The following is a 14138-nucleotide window of genomic DNA, read 5'->3' on the forward strand; positions in this document are numbered from 1 at the left end:
TTCAGTCTACATACAAACTGCTGGAGGAGCTCAGTGGGTCAAATGTCCTCTGTGGGAGGAGTGGAATTGTCGACGTTTCAGGTCAAAACTAAGCATCAGTTCAGATGCTGCTCGACCCGCTGAGTTCCTCCAGCAGATTGTTTGTTGCTCCAGATTCCAGCATCTGCAGTCTCTTGTGTCTATAATATACCACATCATCAGTTGATCGTGATCAGAAAAAACATGTTCACATGTAAGGTCACTGACCTGAAATGTTGATGGTCTTTCTCTCTCCACTGACAACGCCTGGCCTGCTGAGTATTTCTGGCACTTTCTATTTTTATTTGCGATTTCAAGCAACAGCAGTATTTTGCATTTGGAAGGAAATAATTTATCTGCTGTGGTTAAAAGAATGACCTTGGGAGCTGTGGAGAATTGTACCAGGAAAAGATACCATTCAAATTAGTAAAGGCTGGTCCTGCCAGTGATGTCAAGGGTGAAAAATTGGAGGTAGAGGTCATTAGGATTTCCTGCCTCACTTCCTGAACTAAAAAGTACTTTGTTCCAGAAGGTGCAGGTGAGACTTATTTGGGGAGAAGGAGGTACAGGCCAAGAAGGGAAGGAAATATATTTACTGCTCTGTAATTAAATGAGGAGCTTCTTGGAGAAGGATTGGTTGACACCCCACCCTTCCCTTCCTTCTGATGGTGAGAATGAACAGGGATTTCCCAGTGGTATGGAGCAGGCAAGTGCCAAATTTGAACTTGTAATGGCAGTGTGATTCACAAGCCCAATGAAAGACCAAAGCTCCATCGATAACGCTGCAACTTGTGATGCAGTCAAGAGAGGTTATCAATACAACTGGCATCACAGTCCATCAGGCAAAATATAAAAATACTTAAAGGACAGCAGATGAACAAAGGTAATAATGCAATCTCATCTTTGGATGATAAACAAATAGAAAGGATTTTCGTCTTGCAGTTTATGCCCTCTGTTTGAAAAGTGTTTTGAACTGGATCACTATCTCTTTATAGGGCAGGTCATCCACTGCATTACAACAACTGCAATTCCAATGTATCTTTATACTTACATACAAGGTACAACTGAATGCCTGACTTCGCTTAAAATATCCTGGATGCAGTAGACTTCCTAGTTTCCAAGAGAACACGAATGACAATTCATGAGCATTACGCAAACATTATCTTCCGTTTATTCCGAATAACGCAAAGTTGCTTAATACCAGTGTTCTATATGTTGTGACCATACTTTATTTCGTATTTTGGTTATGGACATCCTTCAAACAATGTTTTAGAAATACAGAGAACTTGTTGAAAGTAAGGAATATGCAAGTGAGGTACAGAGTATCTCTGGAATCGGCAACCTGTCAGTATAACAAGTAAATCTGTGCATTATTATAAGTTACATCAAGTAGCTATTTTATATATAAAGCATGAGATTTCTTTTTCCCACCTTGACAAGACAAAAATATATACAAAACATAAAATGTACTGTTGCACTTTCAACGTGAGATTTTCTTATCTAGATAAGGCTAAACAGGAAAATTGAGTACAAGTGACCTTGCTCCCTTTAACACACTATGGTTCAGAAAGGTATTTTTTCACCCATTCTTTAAAAAAAGATTTTTTTCTTAAATTTACTTTTGCAGTAGAAAAAATATTTTGAAAGGATTTATTTTTATTACAACATTGGCTCTGAAGCAGCTACGTAAAAAAATAAAAAGCTAGCAGTGCATTTGATCAGTTAGAAAATAAGGATTAATCGGTTGTTAATTGTGATCAATTGGTACTTGCATGTTGGATGTGAAAGAATGTACTGCACTGTATAAAGTAACAATGTCCAATTCAATAAATCCTCAGTTTTTTTAAAAGGGGAATAAATCACCACCTCAGAAGTTGTCCCGTGTTGTTCCACAAAAATGCTTACTTTCACAGACAAATTGCTTGGTCACTGTATTTGATTAAATTACGACAACGAAAAACAATATTTGCTCTTGTAAAAAAACACAATCCTCTCAGTCCTTTGCTTCTAGTAGTACATTACAGTGGTAAAAAGCAGTTGTTAGTTCACAAAAGAAGGGTTATTTATCACTTCTGTAACAATTCATAACAAGAATTCAAAGTCTGCATGAACACAAAGGTAACAGAGTCATCTTTACCAAAAATTAAAATGCTTCTCATGATTTTTATTAAGTATTCAACTTCCATTGCTTGCTTTGGTGTTGCAAAAGCTTTGTTTCTTTATTTTACAGCTTTTTCATCTTTCAATTACTGGGTCTGTCTGGCAAGGCCAGCACTTATTGCCCATCCCTAATTGTCCTTGAGAATCTGGTGGTGAGCCACCTTCTATAATTTAGAAGTTATAGTACAACTGAGCTGGCTTATCAGAATGGTTAACCTCACAGGGTAGTTATGAATCAACCTCATTGCTGCAGGGTTTGGACTCATACATAGGCCAGACCAGGTAAGAATGGCGTAGTTCCTCCTTTGAAGGGCATCGGTGAACCAGATCTGGTAGTTTACAGTCTGGTAGTTTTACAGTCACCAACACTGGCTATTTTTATTTAAATTCCCAATTATTAACTGAATTCAAATTCCATAGTCATGGTGGGATTTGAACTCATGTCTATAGATTATTTATCCAGGCCTCTAGGTTACTAGACCAGTCACTTAACCACATTATCCTCAGCGTACCCAAGTATTCATACATGCTCTGCAAAAGAAAAAGGGAGCGCAAATGATTAAGTTTGAAGGACGTTAACACTTATGATAAAATTCAAGGCACATACATGATACACCAAGACGGTGCAAGATTATGAACTTTGGTTCCTTGCACAATGGAAAATTAGGAACAAAAAGAGAATAAAACCAAAATATTTTGACATTGCCGTCTACACAAACATGAACTGACATCTGTATTACAAAAGTAGTGATTGATTTTAATGCATTTTTTAAAGCATTCTTGCTGTAGGCATTTTCTTAAAAAAAGAATCTGGATTATCATTATCCTGTTCTTAGAGTTAGTGCCAGCTTAACCATATTGCTTATTCCAAAAACTGGCTCAGCATCAGAGCTGTCAGTTGCCAAGTGGAGGATAGAAAGAATAAACATCTCAATGGGCTCAACATTTGTGTGGATTAATTGAACCGGATCGATTAAACCAAAATCATCTGGAAATTAAGTTGAACAGCTAACCCTTCAGTTGTCAGTAACACCAGCACATCCAGGATAAGGTACTGTGGGAATATTTACCTATCATTATCATTCATTCATTGTACAGAATACTGTTAACGCAGTGGCCTTTGCTCTAAAATGGAGTCTCATCCTTCAATTAATGTGCCCCTTATGTAAACCTGAAAGTGATACAATGGCAGACTGGAGGGCTGGAAGCGATGTCGTGGAATGGTACACGGGCAAGATTGTGCTTATGCATGGCAAGTTCCTGATCTCCGTCATGCCATTGTATACATTACACCCTCCCCTCGGGGTCTGCTCTTGTATGTGTTCACCTCACTCAGCTACCAACACAGTGGGGCTGCCAGAACCAAGGGTTTTGGGATGGGGGTGTGTGGGTGGTGCTGGCAGGGATCAGTCCATCCTTCTCATGGCACGAAAGGCACAGGGGAGCAAACAGAGACAAAAGAACACATACTCATGTTTAAAAGTAAAGTGTTAGTGGCAGACCAGCCAACCTGAAAGATCTGGGTATAATTCATTAGATGCAACAGCTACATAGACCTACAACATACATCAGGGGTGCACTAAAGAAGAAATGGTGCTTTTTTTGTGAAAATGTAAGGTAGCTGAATGTTCAGTTCATTATCCCAACAAATAGCTGGATATCCGATTATATAAGTAATTGACTTTCATGACTGTGGCTTATTCATCTGTACAGCTATTGGGAAATATAACAAACAGCTCCCATTTAAACGGAGGAACTGAAAATGTTTCATATTACTCGTGGATACCATGGAATTCTACTAAATTAATGTTATGACAAGTTTGATCTTCCTACGTGATCAATTTCACAGACACCTACCTGACATCCTAATTCTTTACTGTTGCCATGGACAGGTAGCTTTGATTAAAATGCCATTAGCTTTACATTTTTTTAAATAAAAAAAGTGTTCCTGAAACTGCCGAGTCACATTAAAAAAAGTCTGCAAAGTTTTAACATCAGCGAGGGGGAGTGTGCATTTATTGAATTAATTACTTTGTTGTTGGAGAATAAAACCTTCTTTATTTTGCTAATCGTAGACTGTGCTCAAAGCTGGTGTTGCAACAAAGGCATTCCAAGTGAATTTCATCCTTATTATTATGAAACTACCTTGTTCTTGTACTGACAGGTGTAATTAGTGTTGCTGAAAGCTAATTTTAGCAATTTTATTCATTGACAGAATGTGGATATTGCTGGTGAGGCTTGCTTTTAATGCCTCTCCTTAATTGCCCTTGGATTATGGAACAGTGAACAATTAAGAATCAACTGTGTTCCTGTCGAGTTTGAACCACATCCAGACCCAAAATGGGTAAGGGGATTAATTGAATAAAACAGATATTTATCAATAGTTTTAAGAAATAACAAGAGCCAATTGATATTTTACAATATATTAGAAGTACTGAACATCCAGTTAAAGCATTGAATTAAACTCCAGAAGTAGCTTTTAGATGGCTGCTAGATTAGATTTTCGGTCATCGAGGGTATATAGTTCACGTTAAACTTTCAGCCTTGGTTGAGTTAACAGGGCCATCGATTGGGCTACTAAAATGATGCATTGTCCCTGGGCTAAAGGTGTTGGGGTACAATGATATCTGGAATTGCCACTTCAGATTTGTAGGCAGTGACCCCTGCTGGAAACTAGGTGAATGTCAGGCTCAGCTCTTACACAAGTCCATAGGTTGAGATTCATGAAGTGATTTGACTGTGAGCTGCAGGAGGAGGAAGGGGAAGGAGGCTGGGGGGGGGGGGGGGGTGTTGAAGGTGACAGGGCAGAAATAAAAACTATACTTCAGCCAGAGATAAATCCCTTTAGGAGAGGAAGATGAGAAAATACGGAAGGGGGGAGGGGGAAAGGTGGAGGAAAGTTCCTGTTAACCATCAGTCTATGTTGGTTTTCCAGATGAAGTGCCCAGGGTGACTGTGCAGATGTTTTGACCCCATTTTGGAAACTATGTCATTAAATGCCAACATATGGTTAAAAAAATTACATTAATGAACATAGGCCTTGATTGTACAGCAACAACTATACAGCATACTTAATCTCTTTTTTTTAAATCACTTGACTGCTTTACAAAATTGTTGCTACTTAATTTTTGTAATAGAAAAGATAGCAATTTTTTTACACTGTATAAATTACACAGTAGGCAGACACAATCTGTCTGGACAATATTTCACAAATATATTCTAGAAAGTCCTATAAGTGGAGGGTCTTCAGACTGCAGGGTCATGTGTGACATTGTTCCAAATCTGGAGCCCCACTAGTACAGTATCTGCTGTTGCTTCTGGTGTGGCAGTCTGTATAACTAATCGCCCCATTCGGAGGATATATTGACTGCAGTCTAAAATCCTCCTTCAGCATTTGTTCATTATTTAATGAGACTATGTGAAAACTGGTCTCAGTCATTTCGAGAATGGTGTTGTCCTTTTTCGTCCCGGCCTCACAGTAATCATCTTTCCTCCGACCGCGGTTGTACTTCCACGAATGTGAGTCGTACTTCCCCTTTTTGTGCATGTGCCAGCAGAAAACGCTGAGCAGGGCGACAAGTATGATGAGTACTGCTCCCCCTATCAGCCCCGCCAGCAGTAATGGGGAGCTCAGTTCCTGCTGGGTAGCCTGCTCGGGGCTGGAGGGCATGTTCGTGTTAAACGACGACGGCTTGGTGGTGGCTTCCGAACAAACTGTATCATCCTCGGGGTGAAAGTTGTTCGAGGCATCCAGCAGGACCATGCAGATCCTGTAGGTGGATTTGGGCTCCAGGTTCTGCAAGCTCAGCTGCTCAGTGTCCCCGCTGACTATCCTCTCATGCACAATGCCGCCAACTAAACTGTGGCCCAGCTTCACCCACGTGATCCTGTACTTGGTCACCGTGAAGACGGCCAGCCAACTGATTTGAATGCACGTGTCATTCACAAACCGAACGGCAAGTCGCAGTGGACCCACTGGAAGAGAGTCTGTGAATTCGTCATCACTGCCAGGCACAGGAGGGCTCGAGCCGGGCGTGAAGGGGAGGGCGGAGGCGTTCGTAGAGGAGTCAAATGGTAGAAAAGACAGTGGGCAAGGCAGATGGCAAGGGGACAGGGCGTACATGGGTGACTTTGGGAGCAGTTGTAGCAATAGGACAGGATACCAGATTCATATTCAGATCTCTTATAGCCATGCCCCTGACCTTATCAGGTCCCTGACACATCAAACCACGCACGTTGATAGAAAACGAAAGGGATTGCAGCCATTTGGTCACCCATTTTATGTTGCAGTCACAATACCATGGATTATTCCTCAAAAGAATTTGTTTCAAACTGGTCATACCATCAAATGCTCCTTTTGCCAGCATCCGGAGCTGGTTGTTGGAAAGATCCAGCCTCTCGAGCTGTTTCAGTTGCTTGAAGGCAGTGACTGGAATCTGACTGATTTGGTTATCCTGCAAATTCAGCTTCACTAGCTTGCCACCTGGAAGGTTGGCCGGGGGCAGAGTCAGGGAGTTCCGCACCATTGAGAGCTCAGTTAGCTGCACCAGTTGCTCCAGTGCTCCCTCGGCAATGCCCTTGTTGGCCAGGAGGTTCCCATCCAACACCAGGCGTTGAAGGAGAGTCAGATTCTGAAAGGCCAGCTCCGACACAGTGGCGATCCTGTTCTCATCCAACCGGAGCTCTTCTAGCCCCAGAGGTAGACCGACTGGCACGCTGCTCAAATGGTTCCTGGACAAGAACAGGAGCTTGAGGTTGGTTGCTTCTCGGAAAGCGTTGTCCTCAATGCCAACGGTTGAGATGGAGTTATCATCCAGGTGGAGCTTTCAAGTTTCTGCCAATTGGCTGAGAGCTTCCCTGGAGACTGTCTGGATGTTATTTTCCTGCAAGTGGAGCTCCTTCACGTTTTTTGGTAGATTCACAGGGAACTCGTCCAGTTCGTTGCCGTACAAGTAGACGGTCTGAACAGAGAGCACATTCGCAAGTCAAGTGGAAATCCAGCATTATTGATGGCGTTGTTTTGGAGGTAGAGAATAGTGGCCCCCTCTGGTATCCCAGAAGGCACTGATGTCAAGCCACGGTCATTACAGTAAACAAATTTCTTATCACAACGACACTCCGAAGGACAAAAATCCGCCCAAGTTATTTGTGTGTACAGTCCCAATAGAAACATAATCCATAAATACAATAAAGTAATCCAGTCCTTTAAACAGACTCTGGTCCGTGACACTCCCATCACTCTGACCATTAAGGGATTCTAATTGCAAAACAGCAGGCTGTTAAAAAACCCACAAAGCCAGAGGCAGCTCCAGTTATTGTAAAGCTGGTATTTGCTTCATCCAAACACTCAGGAGAAGAGACGATATATGTGCCTGGTGAGAATAATCCTTGTGTGCAGTTTCTTTTTTGCTTCAGTAGTGGAAGCAGCAATTTGTTAACCAGAGTCGGCCTCTGCAAATTCTTCCATCTAAACCAGGATACTCGGTGATAACTAAAGCACATCACATACTGCTTTCGCTGGTGATTGGCAATTTGAAATTGCACATATACATGCATGCACACAGCCTAGCAGCGTTCGGTGGGTTTATTAAATCTGGAGTCCCTTCGTCACACACTGTTGTTCCAAGTCAGGAAGCTGTGTCATTTCAGCTCACCGTGAACATCTAGAATCCTATTCAATTAAAAAAACACATACAAAACACAAGAAATAAATGAACAGTTCATTTGGATTCACACACTCTCAGAGCTGCATTTTTCAAACCTAGAGCTGCCTCTGCTGGACAAATCTATGGGCTGTCAGTGTACCATTAACTACCTTCAGCTTACTCCATGCCAGTTAATAAAGCAAGACTATTAAAAACCTAGTACAGGAGAGGTAGAGCATGAGAGACTGCAACAAGAAGCAACCCCTGACACTGGCTAAGGTACAAACAGTGTGTGACTCTGATATTATCACCAGTGACTGAATTTACTACCAGTAAGATAAAGAAAAAAATCAAGCCAATTTGTAATATGAATTTGATCAGTTTTTTTTTAAACAATAAATAATGGAACGGTAAACTGAATTACAACCACCTTCACCTTGCTGTCAGGATCTGTGCCATCCACCTGCTTTTGCTCCCCACGATTTTTGATGGCTATTCCTGCTTTAGATAGAGCCGCACAGTCCCAGTAGTTGTGTAGGCTGACTTGTTCTCCACTCGGTTGCTGTCATCAGTGAACAGCGTCTACACTCAGCCCAGCGGAGGGGTTCTTGCTTTTACCAGTCTGACCATGCTTCAACTCTCCCCCTCTCTGTCCGGAGCCCCTCAAGTGCAGCCTCTACTGTGGAGCCGCTTCTAGAGACGAGAGGATTTATACGTTAGGCAACAACAAAAAAAGCTACAGCTACTTATTACCCCTACGGTACCCCAGCCTATAGTGCTGGCGCCACACGGACGAAATGCCAGTAGAATAATGCGTCTTTCTGATCAGGCTGTTTATTGCAAATGTAAGTCTTCCCTTTCCTTTTAAAACCCCTGGGAGATGTTTAACAGTAATGAATTCAGCTGACAGCGATCTCCCTCTCTCACACACAGACCCTCCCACCCACCCCCCCCCCCCCCCCCCCCCCACCCCCCCCCCCTCCCCCCCCCCCCCCCCCCCCCCCCCCCCCCCCCCCCCCCCCCCCCCCCCCCCCCCCCACCCTCTCTGTCTCTCCCTCATGTGAGGAAGCCTTCGCTCTAGCGGCAACGCTTTCCCTCGCTGGAGCGAATGCCCGACTCTTCAATTTGCTCAGAACCCCCTTTGACAAATTGTGGAATTGTTAGATAAATGATACACTCTGGTTGGTGTTTTATCAGCTACCTACTCCCCCACCCCCCAACTCTTCATTTTTTACTGACCTTGAGCCCGGACAGAAACATATGATCCCTTGCAGTGAAATAGCTGTTGGGACTATTTAAAATCTGCGTTTAGCCGTTCGGTTTTTTTAAACAACACTTGCGCAAAGCTTCATCGGCAGTCAGTGACTGTCTGACACTCCCTGAACTAGTAACAATCCAAACTATTAAACGGTAACACCAAAAGAAAGTTGCTAATGAATTGGACAATTGATTCTTCTTTCATCAATCGCTGATCGTTATTCAACAGAGAGATAGAGAGAGAGAGAGGCTTTACACCGACTCCACCGCACCCGAGTGAACAATCTACCCAAACCTTTGCAGAGACAATTTAATTGCGATCAAACGAAGCATTTAGCTGCGTTTTTTTTTGCGAGGGACGTGTCTGGGCTACACTAACTGCATGCGCCCGAAAGATGGACGCGCACAAGAGGAAAATAGCGAACAGTTTCCTCCAAAAAATTCTGGCCATTTTGATGGCACGGGGGAACTTAACTCCCGATCCCGTGCATTTCCCATAATAATTCTTCCCTGGAGAGCAGCGAGTGCAGTTAACCGAGAAAGATTCCAATCGTTCTACCTTCCACGCCGGAATGTTTTAAAATCCCTGCAAAGGCGAATCAGCCGTCAAAACTGCGGAGAATTTGTATGCATCTCATTACAGAATTTGCGGCAAGTTTTAAGGAAGCCCTCCTGCGAACAATGTTCAAAATCTTGCATCACCCGAAGTTATAAACTCGCGAGTTGCTCTTGTCGGATGAAGATCTCAGTCGCTCTCCAAATCCCTGCCGCGAAAGAGCACGAATCCTTCGAATCCTCGCCTCAAGTTAGTGCTGTATCTGGGGAAAACATTTTGCTCTCTTGCCTGTCCTCCAGTACAACAGCGCCCAAACCAGAAGGGTGGGATGTCTGCGTTGAACGGGAATTTAAAACGAAATAAAGAAATTTCCAAGGCAGCAAGGTAGCGCTAGGGTTAACGTGTGCGCAGCGCTGACAAGTGATTCGGGCGGAGAGGTAGTGGCGCTGGGGCGCCGCGGCAGCAGATGCAACGGTTTATAGCGAGGTGGCACTGGTGTACAACACGCCGCCGCTCACCGTGCACTCAACTGGCGCGAATGGGAGGCGTTACGAACTGCAGCTTCTCACCAACCAACTAAACACACACACACACACACACACAGTGCTACACATAGAAATAAAGTGCTTTAAAACAGCTCAATATAACAGGCAGGATGCGTCTGTGGGAGGACACGCAAATTGAGGGGGCAGGAATTTTGTCTTCTTCTCCCCCCCCCCCCCCCGCACCCAATTGAAGCTGTTGGTGAATTGTGTGCCAGTGCTGAAGGCACTTGATTGTGAAAATGACTTCCCACTGCCCTCTTTAAATATGCAGTGTTTCCTTTTCAATAAATAAACAACTTTTGCCTAGTGGGCAGGTCCAGTATTTGGTGCTTTACCTTTTACTAACGGTGTTGGACGCTCAGCACTGTTGTTGAGCAGAAGCGCCCATTTTAGGAGCGGAACGCAGTGGAGAGTAGAGCCGTGCGGCGTTGGAGGCCCCCCTCTTGCGCTGGGGTTACTCAGCGAGAGCAGGCGATCCAAGTGTGTGAACATGTTCCCTTAGAAAGCCGCAGGAACTGAAAGGGTTAAAACTCGAGCTTTAATTCCCCCCCCCCCCCCCTTTTCCCCTCCCCTACTAGACGGCTCAAATCCCGAGCACTTCCCTGACGCCAGGGGGAAAAAAAAGTGTTTGGTTGCTGGGTGGTCCTTGAAATAACCTGTCACCGGTGTCACTGGCACCAAGGTCACGCCGTGGCTGCAGTTTCGACTGTGGGACGCAGTCTCCCGCACATCACCTCTCGCTGCTCGAAGCCTCCCGTCTCAGAGCTGCGAAGGCACATCCTCCAGAACTGAGGTTGCACACGACGCCCGCGGCTCTCTGATGGTGGAGGACGCGTTTTGATGTATAAAAGGTAAAGAAAAACAACAAAGTTTGGGGTTTAAAGGTGTGGGTTGCTTCTTCGTGGACCGTCAGAGCACGGCTCGGCTTCTGCACCAGGCGAGCTGTGGTTTCCCCGAAACTTCAGACTTGGAGCCGGAGCTCAGCCGACGGGCAGAGCTTCTCCTGCTACAGATGTGGCGCTTGCTTGCCGCAGGCGACGTGTGTACAAGGCAGAGGAAGGAGGAAAGGGCCCGGGGAATGTTGTAACAGGACGATAGTGTTGCTACTCATCAGGAAGATGCTTGGTAGGAGTGGGCAAAGCCGGGAGCAGAAGGCAGTGCAAATGAGTACTGAAGATGACATGGTTACAGTCCTCTCAGATTAAATGACCTCACCAGGACAGCCAAGGTAAGCAATCTCATATGCGTCCCTAATTGTGTCCTACTCGCTGCTTTTGCAGCACCCATCTCAACTCCTTTCACACTGCTGTGATTGCCTACAAATTTCAGCTCATGCTGCACTCCTCTGCAGCAGTTATCCTCCTTGTATCCCTTCTTTCAACACCCCACCACCACTATCATTTTTCACAATTTTCTATCCTGACAAATAGATGCTCAAACCTCCTTCCACCTTGCAGGGCAAGACTGATGGGAACATCAAGGGTAAAGCAGCCCACTTGATTGGCACCCAATCAACCAACCTAAACATTTATCTCGTCGACCACCAGCACACTATGGCTGCTGAGAATACCATCCACAAAATTCACTGCAATTCCTCAGCTAGGCTGCTCCCATTATACCACCCAAACCTCTGTCCTGCATCACTAACAAGGAAAAGGGCAGCTGATAGGTTGGAACGCCACCACCTGCATGTTCCCCTCGAAGTCGCACATCATTCTGACTTGAAAATGTCTCACTGTTCCTCCTTTATTCACTGGGTCTATCGTTGGGGCATTTCTCCCTCCTCCCACCAGCAACAGCAGAAGAACAACAGCATTTCAAGAAGACAGCTCGCTATCACCTTCTCAAGGCAATTAGCAGTGCTGAATAACTGCTGGCCCTGCCACCAATGCCCAGATCACACCAATGAAAACTTGTGGGTCAATGACATTCCTGGTGTATTGCACTTGGCAAGGGTGGGAGAGAACCATTGAGGGGTTTAAATCCATTGTCTTCCCTATCTTCTACCTTAATTGCCATCCTTACACTTGATGCACAACATGTTGCAGCTGCTTCCAGACACCAACCACCTGCCTTTGCTCACCCCATCACCAAGTGTTAACACCTTTTTGCCTTCACCGCCCCATGCCCCAACCTAACCACCACCATTTCAACACTTCAACTTCAGGGGCTCCAATCAGCTCTCAGAAAACAGAAGATGATGTTGAAAAGGGCAGCACTGTACAACAGGACCTAAAACTTGACCTTTCACTTAGACCCTAGCTCAGAAACTGACATCCTGTGAATGAATGAATCCATGAACTTGCATTTGCATTTTAGGATCTCATTAGTTGGCAACAGCTTTCAGATGTCTTGAGGTATAGCCACTATCTTAAGAAGAAGAGCAGTCCATTTGCACACAGCTAACTCCCCCAAACAACACTGTGATAGATAATGTGTTTAATTTATGCTGGCAGTTGGGAGTTAAATATTGGTCAGCATTCCAAGAGTACTTCAGTAAAAATCATACCATGGGATTATTTAATGTGGAATATTGTGTTCAGGTCTGGTTTCCATAACTAAGGAAGGATCAACTTGCAAAAGGGGAAATGAAGTGAAGGTTGATGAAATTGGTTACTGGAATGGCAGGAATGAGAAGAGATTAAACAAACTTAGTCGATGTTCTCTTACTTTTATTAGAATGGGCGGTGATCTTTTGGAAAAATATCAAATTCTTGTGCAGCTTGACAGGGTAGATGAAGGGATTATGACTGGGTATCTAAAACCAGGACATCACAATCTCAAAATAGGGGTCGGCTTTTCAGGACAGAGATGAGAAGAAATTTCTTCACCCAGAAGGTGGTAAATCTTGAGAATTCTAGTCAAATGGGCTGTGGACGTACAGTCTCCAGGGATATTCAAGACAGAAATCAATAGATTTTTAGATTTTAAGGGAATCAAGGGATTATGGAGTTAGTGCAGGAAAGTGAAGCTGAAATCAGAGTTTATCCATGGTCTTAGTAGATAGTTTAGCAGGGACAAAGGGCTGAATGGCCCACATTTCCAATGTTCTTTACGTTCACCTGATAGGGCAGTCTGAGCCATTGGTGAATGTCTCATCCAAAAAAATAACATTCCTGGTATCACAGGACTAACTCAGTTCCACATTATCTGGCTGGATTTTGTACTTATGCCTCTGACATAGTACCTGAAACCACAGTTTGCTCAGCCAACTTTCATATAGGGACATAAAATGACAGGGAAAGCTAGATTCTCGTAAGGTCCACTCTCTCTCCAGAAACAATGCTGTGCATCATTCAACAGCTGAAAGACAAATTAAACTTTAAATATTAGAAACAGAATTATAATGAAAAAGTAAGAGTATCGATTTATTTTTTCTGTAGAGGTTATTACTAATTTGTGTACTGTTAAGAAGTTACAAAGTAAAATTAACTCCACAGTAACTGAATATTTAAGACCTTGAAATTATGCTGTGTTTACAAATTAGTTTACAAATATTTAACACATTCATAAAAATCACTTTGTTCATTATTTAAACAGGGGTTCGCCAATTTGAAACTGGTTTAAGTCACTAAGAAAGTTAATCCAAATACCTTGTGCTTGCATGTTGAAATTTGCACCACATGAATGGAAGGCCAGAATCTTGCCAAATTAGTGCAATGTCAGGGTACTCTAAACAATGCAGAAACAAGGATTTCTTCTCCCTATAAAAATGTTGTATTTATTTATTTTTCCTCCCACACCAGTTTTTCATGTCTTTTCCCTCTAATCCACTGTTCATGTCTTCTGGTTTCTCTCATTTCCTATCTCTTGTTCTCCCTTTCTCTCTTCTGAATCCTCACCCCTCACCCTCAGATTTGCTCACAGATTCTCCACTTCTAAAGCCATTCTCTCCCTCTCTCCACACAAATACTATTTCCATTTTCTTCAGCCCCTGAACTACTGCTGCTCTCAGTT

The 14138-nt window shown here is 43.7% G+C and overlaps 1 protein-coding gene across 1 annotated transcript in view; it reads right to left on the reverse strand.

Annotated features, from left to right (window-relative positions):
* Positions 1 to 1236: 1236 nt before the first annotated feature.
* Positions 1237 to 14138, reverse strand: part of si:dkey-87k14.1 (leucine-rich repeat transmembrane protein FLRT2) — a 60403-nt gene continuing 47501 nt past the window's right edge. Inside the window, 4 exon segments of the mRNA XM_052019811.1 lie at positions 1237 to 6242; positions 6244 to 7159; positions 7162 to 7849; positions 8260 to 8516. Coding sequence (XP_051875771.1) covers positions 5438 to 6242; positions 6244 to 7159; positions 7162 to 7426 — 1986 coding nt within the window. The 5' untranslated portion in view covers positions 7427 to 7849; positions 8260 to 8516 and the 3' untranslated portion in view covers positions 1237 to 5437.

Source organism: Pristis pectinata, chromosome 1, assembly GCF_009764475.1.
Source record: "Pristis pectinata isolate sPriPec2 chromosome 1, sPriPec2.1.pri, whole genome shotgun sequence".
Classification (NCBI taxonomy): Eukaryota; Metazoa; Chordata; class Chondrichthyes; order Rhinopristiformes; family Pristidae; genus Pristis; species Pristis pectinata.